General features: G+C 37.4%; 1 protein-coding gene across 2 annotated transcripts in view; it reads left to right on the plus strand.

Moving 5' to 3' along the window:
- The first annotated feature begins 1,016 nt into the window (after positions 1-1,016).
- The window catches only part of COL28A1 (collagen type XXVIII alpha 1 chain), a 67,541-nt gene continuing 54,860 nt past the window's right edge, over positions 1,017-13,697 (plus strand). Inside the window, exons 1-10 of one of the 2 annotated variants that reach the window (XM_032111378.1) lie at positions 1,017-1,110; positions 1,223-1,348; positions 6,038-6,111; positions 7,614-7,769; positions 8,244-8,803; positions 9,454-9,474; positions 10,119-10,175; positions 11,418-11,471; positions 11,974-12,015; positions 12,683-12,709. In XM_032111378.1, the coding sequence (XP_031967269.1) occupies positions 7,649-7,769; positions 8,244-8,803; positions 9,454-9,474; positions 10,119-10,175; positions 11,418-11,471; positions 11,974-12,015; positions 12,683-12,709 (882 nt within the window). In that variant the 5' untranslated portion in view covers positions 1,017-1,110; positions 1,223-1,348; positions 6,038-6,111; positions 7,614-7,648. The remainder of the gene's footprint in view (positions 1,111-1,222; positions 1,349-6,037; positions 6,112-7,613; positions 7,770-8,243; positions 8,804-9,453; positions 9,475-10,118; positions 10,176-11,417; positions 11,472-11,973; positions 12,016-12,682; positions 12,710-13,697) is intronic. The other variant, XM_032111374.1, reaches the window with a different exon arrangement.

A 13,697-nucleotide genomic window follows, 5' to 3' on the forward strand; every position in this document is an offset into this window, starting at 1 on the left:
AGAGGCTTTGTTATGTCTACCTAGCACAAGAGAGCAGAAGTTAACAGGCTACAAGAAACTTCAGAGTTACACACTAGGCAGTACAGGATTTGAAAAATATGAAAGTTAAAACCTAAGGCATCATACTGGTGCTCTCAATCTGGGTATCTAAAAGAGAGGAATGTGTGAAATGAGTATTTAGAATCTCAGGATCAGGTAGGAACTAAGGAGTAATACCAATTCTTCCAGAAGATATCCTCCCTCCTCAAAGTGTTGTATCTTAGTCTTTTGATAGCTTAGTCTTTAGCTTCCACCTTCTATTACAAGGGCACAAATCTTTTGCCCAGACAGTAGCCTCCTTTACTAGGTGTGTATAAATGATTAAATGCTGAATGAGTTGCCCGGTATGAAGTACTGTCATTACTATCATTATGCATTATCATGTAGATACACCAGAGGGCAGGATTTAAATAGCATAAATATCTTCATTGCATAAATATTCAGCAACTAAATGATCCTTTTGATACACTTACTGCAATCTGGTTTTAAGAAGGCAGATAATCACAACTTTGCTAACACAGTGTATGAGTAACAACGGCACTGAATTAAGACACATCTAGTACTAGGAGCAGTGATTTTTAAAAGCTGTTTAAAATATTTATTTCAAATTTCACCTATTAGTGTCTCCTAGCCAGAGAAAAAAAATCTAGTATTCTTTATAGTAATTATTCACCTTCTTATGGAGTGAAGAGTGCACCAGGGGAAAAAATATAAATTTAAGGCAGTGAGTTTTCATTGATATTGAAAGGGTTAAAATCATTGTACTTGTGCAGACATTAGAGATATAGTAGCAAATGTTAGAGGTTAGCAGGCACTAACCACAAACTTAGGAAGCAGAATGTTGTACAGTAGAAAGATAGTCGAAGAGACAAAAAGCAGCTGGAGCTTGCCAAGAAACTGCAGAGGCAGCAAAACCATAACTGTACATGCTCTGCAGCAAGGGGTGAAAAGTGCATTGTAAGGAAGATTGCTGGCCTTCACCAGAACGACCACAGAGGAAGACTTCGAGCCTTCCTTGGTGCGACCACCAGAGTGCACTGAGTCTGCGCGTCATGTATGCTAATGATAATAGTGAGTTCTAAGAAATTACTTGCATAACCACCCCTTTTCTAAGAAATGTAATGAATATGCATGAAATGCAACCATATATTGTAAGTTACTGTGTGCTTGGCATGCATGCTAGGAGGAGCGATCCCCCAAGCACCCAGCGCTGAATAAAGCAAATGCCCGCTTCTCTGACTCTATCTCGGGAGTGTCTCTAGGCTCAGTTTGGAGTGATTCAGTATCATCGAACAACCTGACCCATAGTGTAAGTCCTCTGACATTTTACATTCATGTGCTCTAGAATAGTCACGTTTTTTACTACTTGTACTACTTGTATACATCTGTATCACATTCTCATTTAGCTGTGGCTTTTCAAGCAACAGAATCATAATTTACTTTGTCTTCATATAGAAGCTCTCTCTTATCTTTGTCAACTCTCTCTTTTCATTTCTTCTTTACCATTTTTGAGTTTCAGTAATGAGAATAGCAGGAAGTATTCAAGGAGGGAAGGTATGTACCAGGAACAAAAGTTATACACTATTTTTTCCAGTAGAAGAGATGACTTAGCACGTATGCAGGAACTAAAGGCTTTTTAACTTGAAATGTCACTAGCAACATAAAATGAGTTGTACAGATAAAACTTTGTGTTGCAGACTAGAGCTTTAGTATGGTCATGTAATGGGTGCATTTAGACAGATTCAGTAGTCCTGGAAGCTGAATGTGCTGAGCATCTAGTTCAGAGCATGTGGTTCTGGGTAGCCATTGGAACACTTCTGTACTAAAAAGTTTTGCAAGAAGTATTACTGTTAAAAACAACACTGTAAATCTGGAGTCATTACTTCCATCAGATTTGATTTCTAAGTGAATACAAAGCCACGAAAATATATACTAACAAGACTAGTGAAAAAAAAAAAAGCTCTGAATTGTAAATCAACAATTCTGTTGTGGAACTGTCAAGATTCTTACTGGACTTCCAAAACACAGTAAGAAGTGAAGAAGAGCTTAGGCTGTTCCCAGAGACGAGTTACAGACCAACATGTAACAAATTTATGGATGTTCTAGCCAGAGAAATACAACTAAATTTGACCCTATTATTGTCCAAATACATCATGTGCATCAGAACTACCATGGTACATGTATATTTGACTAGTCACATTGTTATGTCTAAAAATTCTAAGTGTTAACATTTTCTGATCTCTGCCAGATGAGAGTCATGTTTGCAGGTCCCAAAAAAAAGTGAGAAATCTTTGAACACATCTGGAAATCCATTCATTCAGTTCTGTTTTGGCACATAGTGCAGATAAACCTTGCCAACTGCTGGAAAAAGCATTTTTTTTCCATAGCTGTTGATCCGATTGGCTGTTTGCAGTCTTGGTCTAAGCATGCATAAGGGTGAGAATAAGTAGGTAAACAGTACAAGTGATCTTGTGACTAATTTGTTGCTAATTAAGTGTTTAATTATCACCAATGTCTCAAATACAACAGACACTGGGTGCTGACAATATTTATCATTTATACAGATATTTAATGTAAATGTTAATGTATTAACAGATATTTAGTGTAAAATATTGTATTCCATTGAAACTCTTTGTTTTCCATGTGTGTAATGAAGGCAATATTTACTTAATGAGGGCAGTTAGCCTCAATAAAGATGACATGTATTTGACAGGAGACGATGTAGAGGTTTATAGGAAGGAGGCCCTTTAGAATGAGGGTGCAACTGCTGGGCCAGCAGATCCTTCCTCACTTGAACTGGGTGAAGAGGGTGAGCAGTGTTGGTGGGTAGGATTTTTTCTGTTAGCAGCATATTCCTTCAGTACACTTCATGTTAACAGAGTGTGAACAGACTGACAATTCTCTGTAGGAATGGTACTTCGTACAGTTGTAGGGCAAAGGTACAGCTCTCACATGCAACCTGTCATGGCTTAACCCCGGCCAGCAACTAAGCACTGCGCAGCCTCTTACTTATTCTCCACCCTCATCAGGATGGGAGGAATGGAATTGGAAGGGTAAAAATAATAAAACACATGGGTTGAGAGAAGAACAGTTTAATATTTTTTTTCAACCAATTAACCAATTAATTTTTTTAACTAATAACAGTAATAATATTGTAATGAAAAGGAAAATAGCAAAGAGAAATAAAACCCAAGAAAGACAAATGATGTGAATGAAAACAATTGCTCACCACCAGCTGGCACATCCCCACCCTGTCTCTGAGTAGTGGCCCCCCAAACAAGCATCCTTCAGCTTTATATCCTGATCATGACGGCATATGGTCTGAGATATCCCTTGGGTCAGCTGGGGTCAGCTGTCCTGGCTGCGTCCCCTACCAACTCCTTGTGCATCTGCAGCCCACTCCCTGCTGGGGTGAGATGAGGAGCAGAAAAGGCCTTGACCCTGTGTAAGGACTACTCAGCAACAGCTGAAATATCTCTGAATTATCAACACTTTTTCCAGCATGAATCCAAAACAGCCCCATACCAGCTACTGTGGGCAAAATCAACTCTACCCCAGCCAAAAACAGCAACACAAACAGATTAGTGTTATCTCCGTCTTTACTAAGAGCTAAGGTCTCTTTGAGTTCCTTAGTATGAGTTGTCTCACCCTTTAATTTGGTTAAAGTTACATATGCCGTCATGCTCATGGCTCACAGCACACATGAATAAATAATGGCGTTTGCAAAGGTGGATTTCTAGCTGAATGTCTCTTTATAAAGGTATACACCCTTGGAGAAGCAGAAAGTGAGTGCTTAAGAAAGTGTTTGTAGTCTATCAATACATGAGACCTTGCACCCAGGCTACATGAAGGATGTTTCTACTGACCTTAATGAAGACAGATACTTTCTTTATGTTCATTGGTCAGTGGTGCCTTATTTTTTTCCTCCCTATTCTTTCCCTTTCACCAACATTTTAACGAAATCAGCAGGAAATGTCCTCTGCTCACTTAAAAGCTTAATGTACTTGGCTTACTTACAAGCTCCTACTCAACATATCCCAGCCAACCCTGAACTAGCATGGGATTTTCTGCTCCAGCTGGATTTTGCTGAGTCTGTGGGCCTGGTGGGATTCATCCTAGGGTACTCAAAGGGATGATGTCACTGTGAAACCTCACTCAATGGTTTTTTAATGGTCTTTGGAATCTGGAGAGGTTTCAGCTGTCTGGAAGCTGGGAAATTTCAAGAAGAGCAAGACGGATGACCCTGGTAACTACAGGTGTGTCAGTCTCACATCAGTGCCTGGTAAAATTATGCATAGGATTGTTCTGGGAGGTAGTGAAAAACTCCTGAAGGACAATACAGTCATCATCGGTCACAGCTAGCATGGCTTAATGAGGGAAAAGTCCTGCTTGTCAAAGTTAATTTCCTTTTATGACAAGGTAACCCACCTAGTTGATCAAAGGAAGCCAGTTGATATAATCTTTCTTGGATTTCAGTGAAGTTTTTTATACTGTCTCTCACAACATCCTTCTGAACAAAATGTCCATCACACAGCTGGATAAACACATCACATGATGGGTGAGCAAGTGGCTCAGGAGTTGGGCACAGGTTTACAGTGAATGGGGTGACATCAGACTGGCAACCTGTCACTAGTGGGGTTCCACAGGGCTCCATCCTCGGCCCTGTGCTCTTCAACATCTTCATAAACGACTGGGACACAGGTCTATAAGGTATACTAAGTAAATTTGCTTATTATACTAAATTGGGAGGTGCTGTTGACTCCATCAGAGAGGCCCTGCAGAGATACCTTGACAAATTAGATGGCTGGGCAGTCACCAATTGTATAAAGTTTAACATCGGTAAGTCCCAGATTCAGCACCTGGGACAGGACAACCTTGTATGTATGGACAGACTGATGAATGAGAGGCTGGAAAGGGCTCTAGAGGTCCTGGTTGATGGCAAGGTGAACATGAGTTGACAGTGTGTCCTGGCAGCCAGGAACAGGCACTGGAACAGGCTCCCCAGGAAAGTGGTCACACACTAAACCTGTAAGAGTTCAAGAAGCATTTGGACAACTCCTTCAGACACATGGTGTGATTTTTCATTTTGGCATATGCAGGGCTAGGAGTTGGACTAGATGATTCTTATGGGTCCCTAACAGCTCAGGATGTTCTATGGTTCTGCCCTGTGACCAAGGTGCTGAGGGATTTCTTGCCTGGTAGGCAGTGCCTGTCTAGGGGGTGTCTGCTAACCTTCTGCTGGGCATTTGTACTTAACTCCCTCAGGGCATGTTATGATTCCTTGAGACTCATCATTGCGTACTTTCTCTCACCCCATTTTTTAACTTAACACTGTGATAACACAACTTTACTCTGAAGCATGCCAGTACATAGAGCAAATATAATTTCTGTGCAACATTCTGAAAGCTACCTAAATGACCCATCACCTTTCAGATATCCTATCTGTGTCTGATCCCTCAGAGGATTTAAAAAGCAGAAAGAATTTCTGAGGAAACCAGCTCAAGAAGAATTTTTTTTTTTTTAAGTTGTCTTTTATTATTGTAATTGCTAATGCAGTTACCACCTTTGAGTCCGGCAGACTGTCAAAACCATCAGGTCAGACTTCAGTTCTAGCCTGCAAGTGATGTACTGCTCTCGTATCTCTGATCTAGCCAGTGCTGCAACATTAACACAGACAAGGTGAAGACATGTGACTGGCAGAGTGAAGGGTAAAGATGTAGGTTGCCTAGAAGTGTTGGGTTTTTTTTAATGTAAAAGTACAATTACTTAAGATGGAAAAACACTTGTGGTCCCAGACTAACACTGTCCCTTCTAATAAAATGTCTTGGTCTCTTGCTCAGCCCTGGCCAAGTGCCCGATGATCTTCATTTAAACTTTGGCCAACTAAACAGCAGCAATAAAAGATAAAACATCTACATGCAAGATAGAGCCATTTACAAGTGGATAGGCTATTTATTTGTAGATTGGTTTATTTTGGTAAACAAAACATATTTTCCAGTATGACCTACAGGACATATTTTCTACGCTGAAAACTTCTTCAATCCACAATTTGCTTTCTGAATGCCTTCAAAGGTAAGAGGCTTTGTTATTTCCTTTTTGTTTTTAGAGGACTGGACTTACGGTTTCTGTATATGTGACTGCTTGATGGACTTGAAAAGAGGATTTAGGAAGGATTTTTACATTTAACATATTGTCTTTGTTGTTATTGATATTTAAAATGAATTTTTATAAAATACAGGCTTTTTTTTGTAAATCAGTTTTAATATATTTCAGTGTACTCTAGAAATATGTTGAATCGCTGATTTAAATGTTCTAATTTTCGTTTTATCAGTATATTCTCATTAGAGTAGAATGTTGGGGAGGATGAAAGTTTGGTAAGAAAGTTTCACAGACATGTAGGCTTGGCAGAAAGATCTCTGAATGTAGAAACTGAGGATGAGGTAGAAATGGAAGCAAGTTTTGATATAGAGTAAAAGATGTTTTGCTGAAACACTGACCACTGAATAACTGAGAAGGAAAAGGTTGGAGATGAGTTGGAAGGAGATTTTTAGGAGTAGGACAAAGGTATGTGACTACAAACAAAGACATGTTTTTCACCAAGTAAATAATATTACTTATGCTCAAGAAGAGCATAAGTAAATAGAGAACATGTCTTTACCAAAAAGAGAGATATGGCAGGCAAACAAGAAATGTCGATGTAGGAAGAAAAAGAGAGGTCTGAGAATTTTCCACTGTAAGCTTAAATTGTAACTTACTTACACTTGTGATTGGATAATAATGACTATAATGTGGTGACGGTAGTAGTTATGATAGGCTATAGGCAAATGTAAAGGTATTGTGTATGGTGTTTATTGGTTGTTATGTGTTAAGATACTCTGCAAAGAAAAGTATAAAATGCTTTGTAACTTGAACAGAAAGGGGCTTCAGGTATGCCTACAGCTGGAGCTGGCAGCTGTAGGGCTGGTTCTGGATACCCACTCCCTGAAATGCTGTAACTTCACCTATGCAATAAACAGCTTTCAAGAGAGCCGCCTGAAGTCCAGACATCCTTCGTGAAACTTTCTCCTATAGTAGAATACTGTCTTTATGAAAAATATTGCACATATTCTGTAATAGCCATGTAATGTTAATAATATATTAACATACTGAATTTCATTACTTAGCCACTGTTTCTTAGAGGAATAAGTTCTTCATACAGATGCTCCAGACCTAGGTAATATATCTGTATCCCAAAATACCCAGATCTTTGTTTATTCCTAATAAATAGAGTAACAATTCATTTAACCTTTTTTTGTTAGCTATTCAAATGACTTTTTGTTAAGAACGAAAAGGCAATCCTGGGTTATACCCATATTTCTTCTGTAATGAAACAGGTTCTACTATACATGTGAGCTAGAGTTGAGGTAGTGCTGGTTACTGTGCTTAAATTAGCTACACAATGACTTATAGAATTGTTTTCTGTATATGTTCTCCAGCACATGCTTCCCACAAAGATGTATTTAAAGTATCTGTATTTATTTATTTGCTTCTATTAATGAAGTATTCACATACTTTTTACTTTTTACTTTTAACAGGAAGGAAAAGTTGTCTAACTGGGAGGAAAGTCACTATGAGGAAAAAATGTCTTTTCCTTTGCTTTATACTTCTGGCTGTGATAACAAACCAGGTAGTACACGGGCAAAACAGAAAGAAAGGAAAGAACATTTACTCTCCCATGCCAAAAGATGAAGGTAAAACCATTTTCTTAAAGTTTCTGGTTGACCGTGTTGCAGGTATCCATGCATTTTAGCATAATTATTTAGTAATTGATAACTTTCATGTGAATATGTAAAATGTTTCTTTTGATTATCAGGGCTGGAAAATACTTTGTGACTACTTGGGCATGGATTCCAGTTTAATCAGTGATTTTCATGGACATGCATATCTCTTAACAGAAATTATAAGAAACCTGACTTTTTGTTTTAAATTGCATGTGGAAAATTTTGTATACAATATCAACTAAAATACTAAAACAATCCCATGAAGACGCTAACTTGACAGTTTGCATTAGAATTTCTGGGATTTTACAGTGAAATTTATCCTTAGAATTTTTACTGGGAAGACAGAGAAATCTTTGGGAAAATAATTTTTGCAGAGAATTATCTGAAATCTGTTGTGCAGGTGTTCCCATCATTCATAGATTTAACTTTCTTGTTCCATTACAGGTGATATGTGTCTCATTGATATAGTCTTTATCTTGGACAGTTCAGAAAGTGCCAAAAATCAGTTGTTTGATTTACAGAAGAATTTTGTTGGAAACATAACTGACAGCATTTTCGAGATGAAGCCAGTTAAGTCCCACATGTATAATGTTAAACTAGCAGGTATGCAGTTCAGCAGCACAGTCAGCATTGATCATCCCTTTACAGCCTGGAAAAATGTCCAGAATTTTAAGCAGAAAATCAATTCTCTGGGCCTTATTGGCCATGGCACTTACTCCTATTATGCAGTTTCAAATGCCACTCAACTGTTTAAAACTGAAAGTCGTAAGAGAAGTGTAAAAGTGGCTTTTTTGATGACTGATGGTGTGGATCATCCAAACAGCCCTAATGTACAGGGTATAGCCACAACAGCCAGAAGTCTTGGAATACATTTTTTTACCATTGGCCTTTCTAAGAAAACAGTCCAAGAAGGAAAATTGCGCATGGTATCTGGTGATTCATCCTCTAAACGTGTGCTATCCCTGGATGATGAGAACCTGGTAGCTGATGTAGCATTGGAACTGGTAAGTTATGCTGATGTTATTCTTGTCACGTGTCTACCCATGGCAGATTTCATTTGACTTTGGTTAGGTAAGCCCTGAAGACAGTGCAGAGGGTTTTGTGGTGCCTTCTCTGCTACAGCAGGAGTCAGGGCAGCTGGAGCTTCCTTTTCCCAGCCCCCCTCCAAGGAATTGCGTGCTTGGACAATAACAGCTCAGCTGCGCTGATCATGTTTCCCAGCACACAGAGTGTGTCTCTGAGCAAATGAAAACACTTTAGAAGGTAGCTTGATCTCATGCATAGTCACTGAGTCCTTCCCCTACATATTCTGTTTGTAGGGCTTTCCATGGGAAGGCCTTAGATTAGGAAGTCTTTTCATGGTCCCTGTTGTTAGCACTGCACCTTGATACTGTCTGTTTAGCTATCCCATTACTTCTCATGTGTTTTCTGATCATTGGGTCACATGGAATAACCCTCTCTTTCTACCCAGAACTCTTTTCTCTATGAATAGTTGCACAGACTGGTTCTTACCCCTTTGAGGAAGGAATGAGGGATGAAGGTATCTCTACCATTCACTTTGGAAATTCTGTAAACTAGAGGGGAAAAATTAGTACTCTGTTAAATTAAATCATATCTATATGAAAGTAATATTTTTGTTTTATTTTATTTTCAGGAAGCCTTGCTACAGAAGCAGGTAGGGTTTTTGAGCTTTGTGTTTGATTACTGTTATTGACACTAGACTTCCCAAAGTCTGCTTCTTCTATAATGCAACAATACTTGAGGATTAATCAGCCTTCCATCTCTGGGTAAATTTTCTGACCATGGTTGCTTTTATTTTAACTTTCCTCCATTTCTTCTGTCCCTTTTCCTGAGAAATCTATGATGTTAGCTCATTAGTGAGTAGTACCAACAGTAAGACATAAGAACTCTTCCTACAGCAGTGGAATATGTTTAATGCAAGATACGCAAGTTAATTTGTGGTCTCGTTAGAAAACAATAACAATGTCAAAATGATTCAAAATTTATATAAGGTTTCACAGTGCTGTGTACTGTGTATATGTTATCTTAAACATTTGTAATTATTACAGTAACTACAGTCACTACAGTGAGAGATTTATTTTTGTTATAAACAAAGCAAGTAACAGATTTTTGTTGCTCTATATGGAAGTTTAATGTTGATTATATGAGAAATAAATGTATTAGAACATCTTTTATTTCCTATTATTCCACTTTTATGTTCTTTAGTCTCTGGCTAGGCAAAACCAAAACTTTCACTTTAAAATTTTGAAATAATATATTTGAAAAACATACTGCTTTATCTTTCTATTAACCTTGTAGTGTGTGCAGAAAATCTGCGAGTGTGAAAAGGGAGTAAAAGGAGACAAAGGTGATTCTGTAAGTATTCATTCATTTGAATAGGCTCAAGAATTTGAATTTTAATCAAAATCAATGCTGCACAGTACTTCAGTTGGTTACTATGTAAACTATGTAAAAACCAAGACATTAGCTGTGCGCATACTGCAAAAAGATTGATTTATTGTAGCACATGAAGTTGGTAGTGAAAGGCCACTGTTAAAAGAGCTCAGAAAAAAAATCTATCCATAATCAGATAGTATCTTGAAAATGTATTTCTATTATTGGGTAATAAAACACTGTGGATAAATAAGTACATGATTTTGGAGCCCAAATGAAAAAGTTATTCTTGAATCTTGCAGTGGGGAAGGAAAGGTCCAGTAGACAAAGGTTTTCATCCAGCAGCAACTTCTATTTTTGTGAGGAGTAAAGGTTCAAAAGTTTGAAGGTAGTGGGCTGTATGAGGAAAAATCTAAAACTCTGCCTCCAACACTCTCTTTTCTCTTGTGACACTTCAGGACATGTTTCTTGGCTCTGGTAAGGAACAGAAAAGTGTGAGTTCAGATGGTGGGTGATCTCTGATAATTTTTCTGACTTTAATATCTCCCCCAGAGACAAGCAAGGTGCATTCAGAGGTTTTTATCTTTCTCCCTAGACTCTAACCAATCAACCATACAGTTAGATTATGACACCAGGGCCTATCATTCAATCCTTGTGGATAATGTGCATCTGGATAACGTGCATCTGAACCTCTGTTTGCAATTTAAAATTTTAGATCCAAGATTTTTTAAGTTATTTTATCCAAAATTATGTTGTAACTACATATACAGATGTGTGTACACCAAACTTTCTAGTCCTCACCGTGATGATCCTCCAAAGAGTAATAATGGTGCAGTAATTTTTTCCTTAGGGCTGCTGAGTATTGACCCTTAACTGTTCTGTACTGTTTTTTCTAAGCAGAGAAGATGAGATAGTGGAGGTTAATTGAGAAATGGGAAGGAAGAACTGTGTTTGCTTTCTTTAATGCCTTCCTGATTAGGTTTTTCAGATGCTCTGTAGAAAATCTATTTATCGTTGAATATTGTTTAAAAAAAAATTGTAGATACCTGATAATACCAGAGTGGGTTTAGCTAAATGAATGTTGTGTCACGTGTACCATACTTGAATCAGTAGGGGTTTCTACCAAAGCTTATTCCAGAATGATTTTGCACTAAGATATGGTCTTAGACAAGCAGGTGAATTTTATCCTCACAATGGTAGTAACATTTTCTTGCTTTGTTTCAGGGCAGTGCTGGTGGCAAAGGGGAGAAAGGTGACCCAGGACCAAAAGGAAACAAGGTAATGTGAATTTAGAAGAAATAAAGCAAATTTCTATCCTGTTATTCAAACCATAGGTATGAATATAGCAAAGGAAAAGTATGTTAAAATAAGTTCTAAATATTGAGGTTTGCTAGTTTATAGTGAGCTGCTTTAGAAGTGTGAGAGAAAAATTTAAAACTAAACTGCTATTAAGTTAACACTGCCTATCATTCCAGTTCTCCTCTGGCAGCAGAGGTGTCTGAGTATAGCTGAAGGCTCTTTAAGTTCCACAGAGCTTTCTTACAGTACACAGATCCCTTGAGCAGAGTGCTTCACTCTATTGACTAAGATTTCAGTTGTCCAGTGACAATAGTTGAGTTTTCTATGTTAATGTTCAGGAAATGTGTGTCCTTAATTGTGGAAGGAGGAAGAGTGAATATTAGTAAATAGTAACAGTATTAACAGTGTTCTTGGTTTTAGTGCAATACAGATAAATGAAAGGGCAATACATATTTCAGTTGTATTCCTTTGCTTTCAATAGGGTGATGCTCAAAAAGGTGATCCTGGAGAAAAAGGTGAAGAGGTATGTGACTACTACAGTGCTAACTCATACTTTGTCTTTTCACATTTTCTGAACTAAAAATGTTATTTTCATTTTTTATATGTCTACTTTATTCAATTATTTAAAGCACCTACACTAAGGCCTGGTTTACAGAAGCATATATACTAAGAGAAACAGTCTAACCATGTGCTTAACTATACAGATGAGATGCTACTGGAAGAAGGAACTTTCAAAGCTGTGTGGTTTTGAATTGACTTGCATTAGATTTATCCCAAAGGCAGAACTGAAAATGTCATTACTAAAAACACTAGATAGTCCTTCAGAGGCTTCTAAAAACTGATAATTCTCAGAATTCTTGTTGATTCACTGGAGAAAGATTAACACTACTCCCTGTAGAAGAGTAACTCAGTTTAAAAGTCCCATTTAAATGACAGCATGTATCTACTAGGAGGCTGGCAAACTGAGTGGCATATTTACAGCTAATATATGAGTAAAAAATAGACATCTAGATTTGCAGATAATTATATGTTTAGCAATTTCAGAGAGATATTTTATTGTTGTGAATTGTTAAACTTCTGAAACATAATTCTTTACTGGGGAAGTGGGGCTTTTTCTACTTAAATTAGCAGTATGTTAAGCCTTTGCTTTCTCTTCTATGATTTTTTCCTTTTTTTCAATTTTTAAATAGGGAGCTCCTGGCTACAAGGGAGAAAAGGTAAGTTTGCTGTAGAATAGAAGTAGTCTGAAAATAAATTGTCACTTGCTGACCGTGTACATGAAAGAATGGAAAAAAGAGCTCGTCTTGTCTTTTTGTCGTGAAAGCTCCTAATGCAATCCCTAGAAGTAAATTCATAATTTATGTAAATGCTTACAGACTGGATTGCTGGAAAAAAAAAATTAAATAAACCAACCACAGAATGTAATCTAAATATAAAAAAAAGAGTGGCAACATCCAGAAATGCAGTTTCTGGAAGGAAAAAAAAATTGGGGGTTGAATAAGACGTTAAGTGAAAAGAAAGTGAAAATGTTTACTACAAACACAATGTGGCAATGATTAGCTTTCAAAAAACTTTCCACAAGGAAGTTTAGTTTTAAGCTATTTATAACTTGGAAGGGCTAATGCTTGATCAAGAAAATTTTCAACATAGTCTCTCCAAGAAGATAAAAAAGTATACATTTCCGTAACTTGCAGGATTCTAGAGATGAAATTACAAAGTGGACCATCATAGTCAGAAATGAAACAGAGATAATCCCATTTTGACTTTTCTTGTTTTGGACACTTATCTCTCTGCATTGTTAATAAAAGCAGTGCCTCTATGAATCTTTGTATTTGTCAGTAAAATGCTTCAGTCAGTTTTGTGGTAACATTTCATGAAAATGGGAACAGTGGACTCATAGGTCTACTTTTCATGTGTCTATCGATATGTTAAATCATCAGTGAAACACTGAATTCTTTCTTCATTTCATATGTACCGTCTCACAGTTGTTATTCAGAAAAATCTCAGACATCACAGTAATGAAATCAGAGCATGGAAAGGATCTCTGGAGGTGGTGCAGCGAGGTGGAAAAATGCAGCAAAACTTAGTAGATATTAAATATATTATTCTCTGATGTAAGTTGGATGTTTTGCAGGCATTTTCAGAAATAATCTATCTTGAGCAGAGCAGATCATATCTTCTACAGACCATGTACAATGATACCAC

Source organism: Corvus moneduloides, chromosome 1, assembly GCF_009650955.1.
Source record: "Corvus moneduloides isolate bCorMon1 chromosome 1, bCorMon1.pri, whole genome shotgun sequence".
In the NCBI taxonomy this organism is placed as follows: domain Eukaryota; kingdom Metazoa; phylum Chordata; class Aves; order Passeriformes; family Corvidae; genus Corvus; species Corvus moneduloides.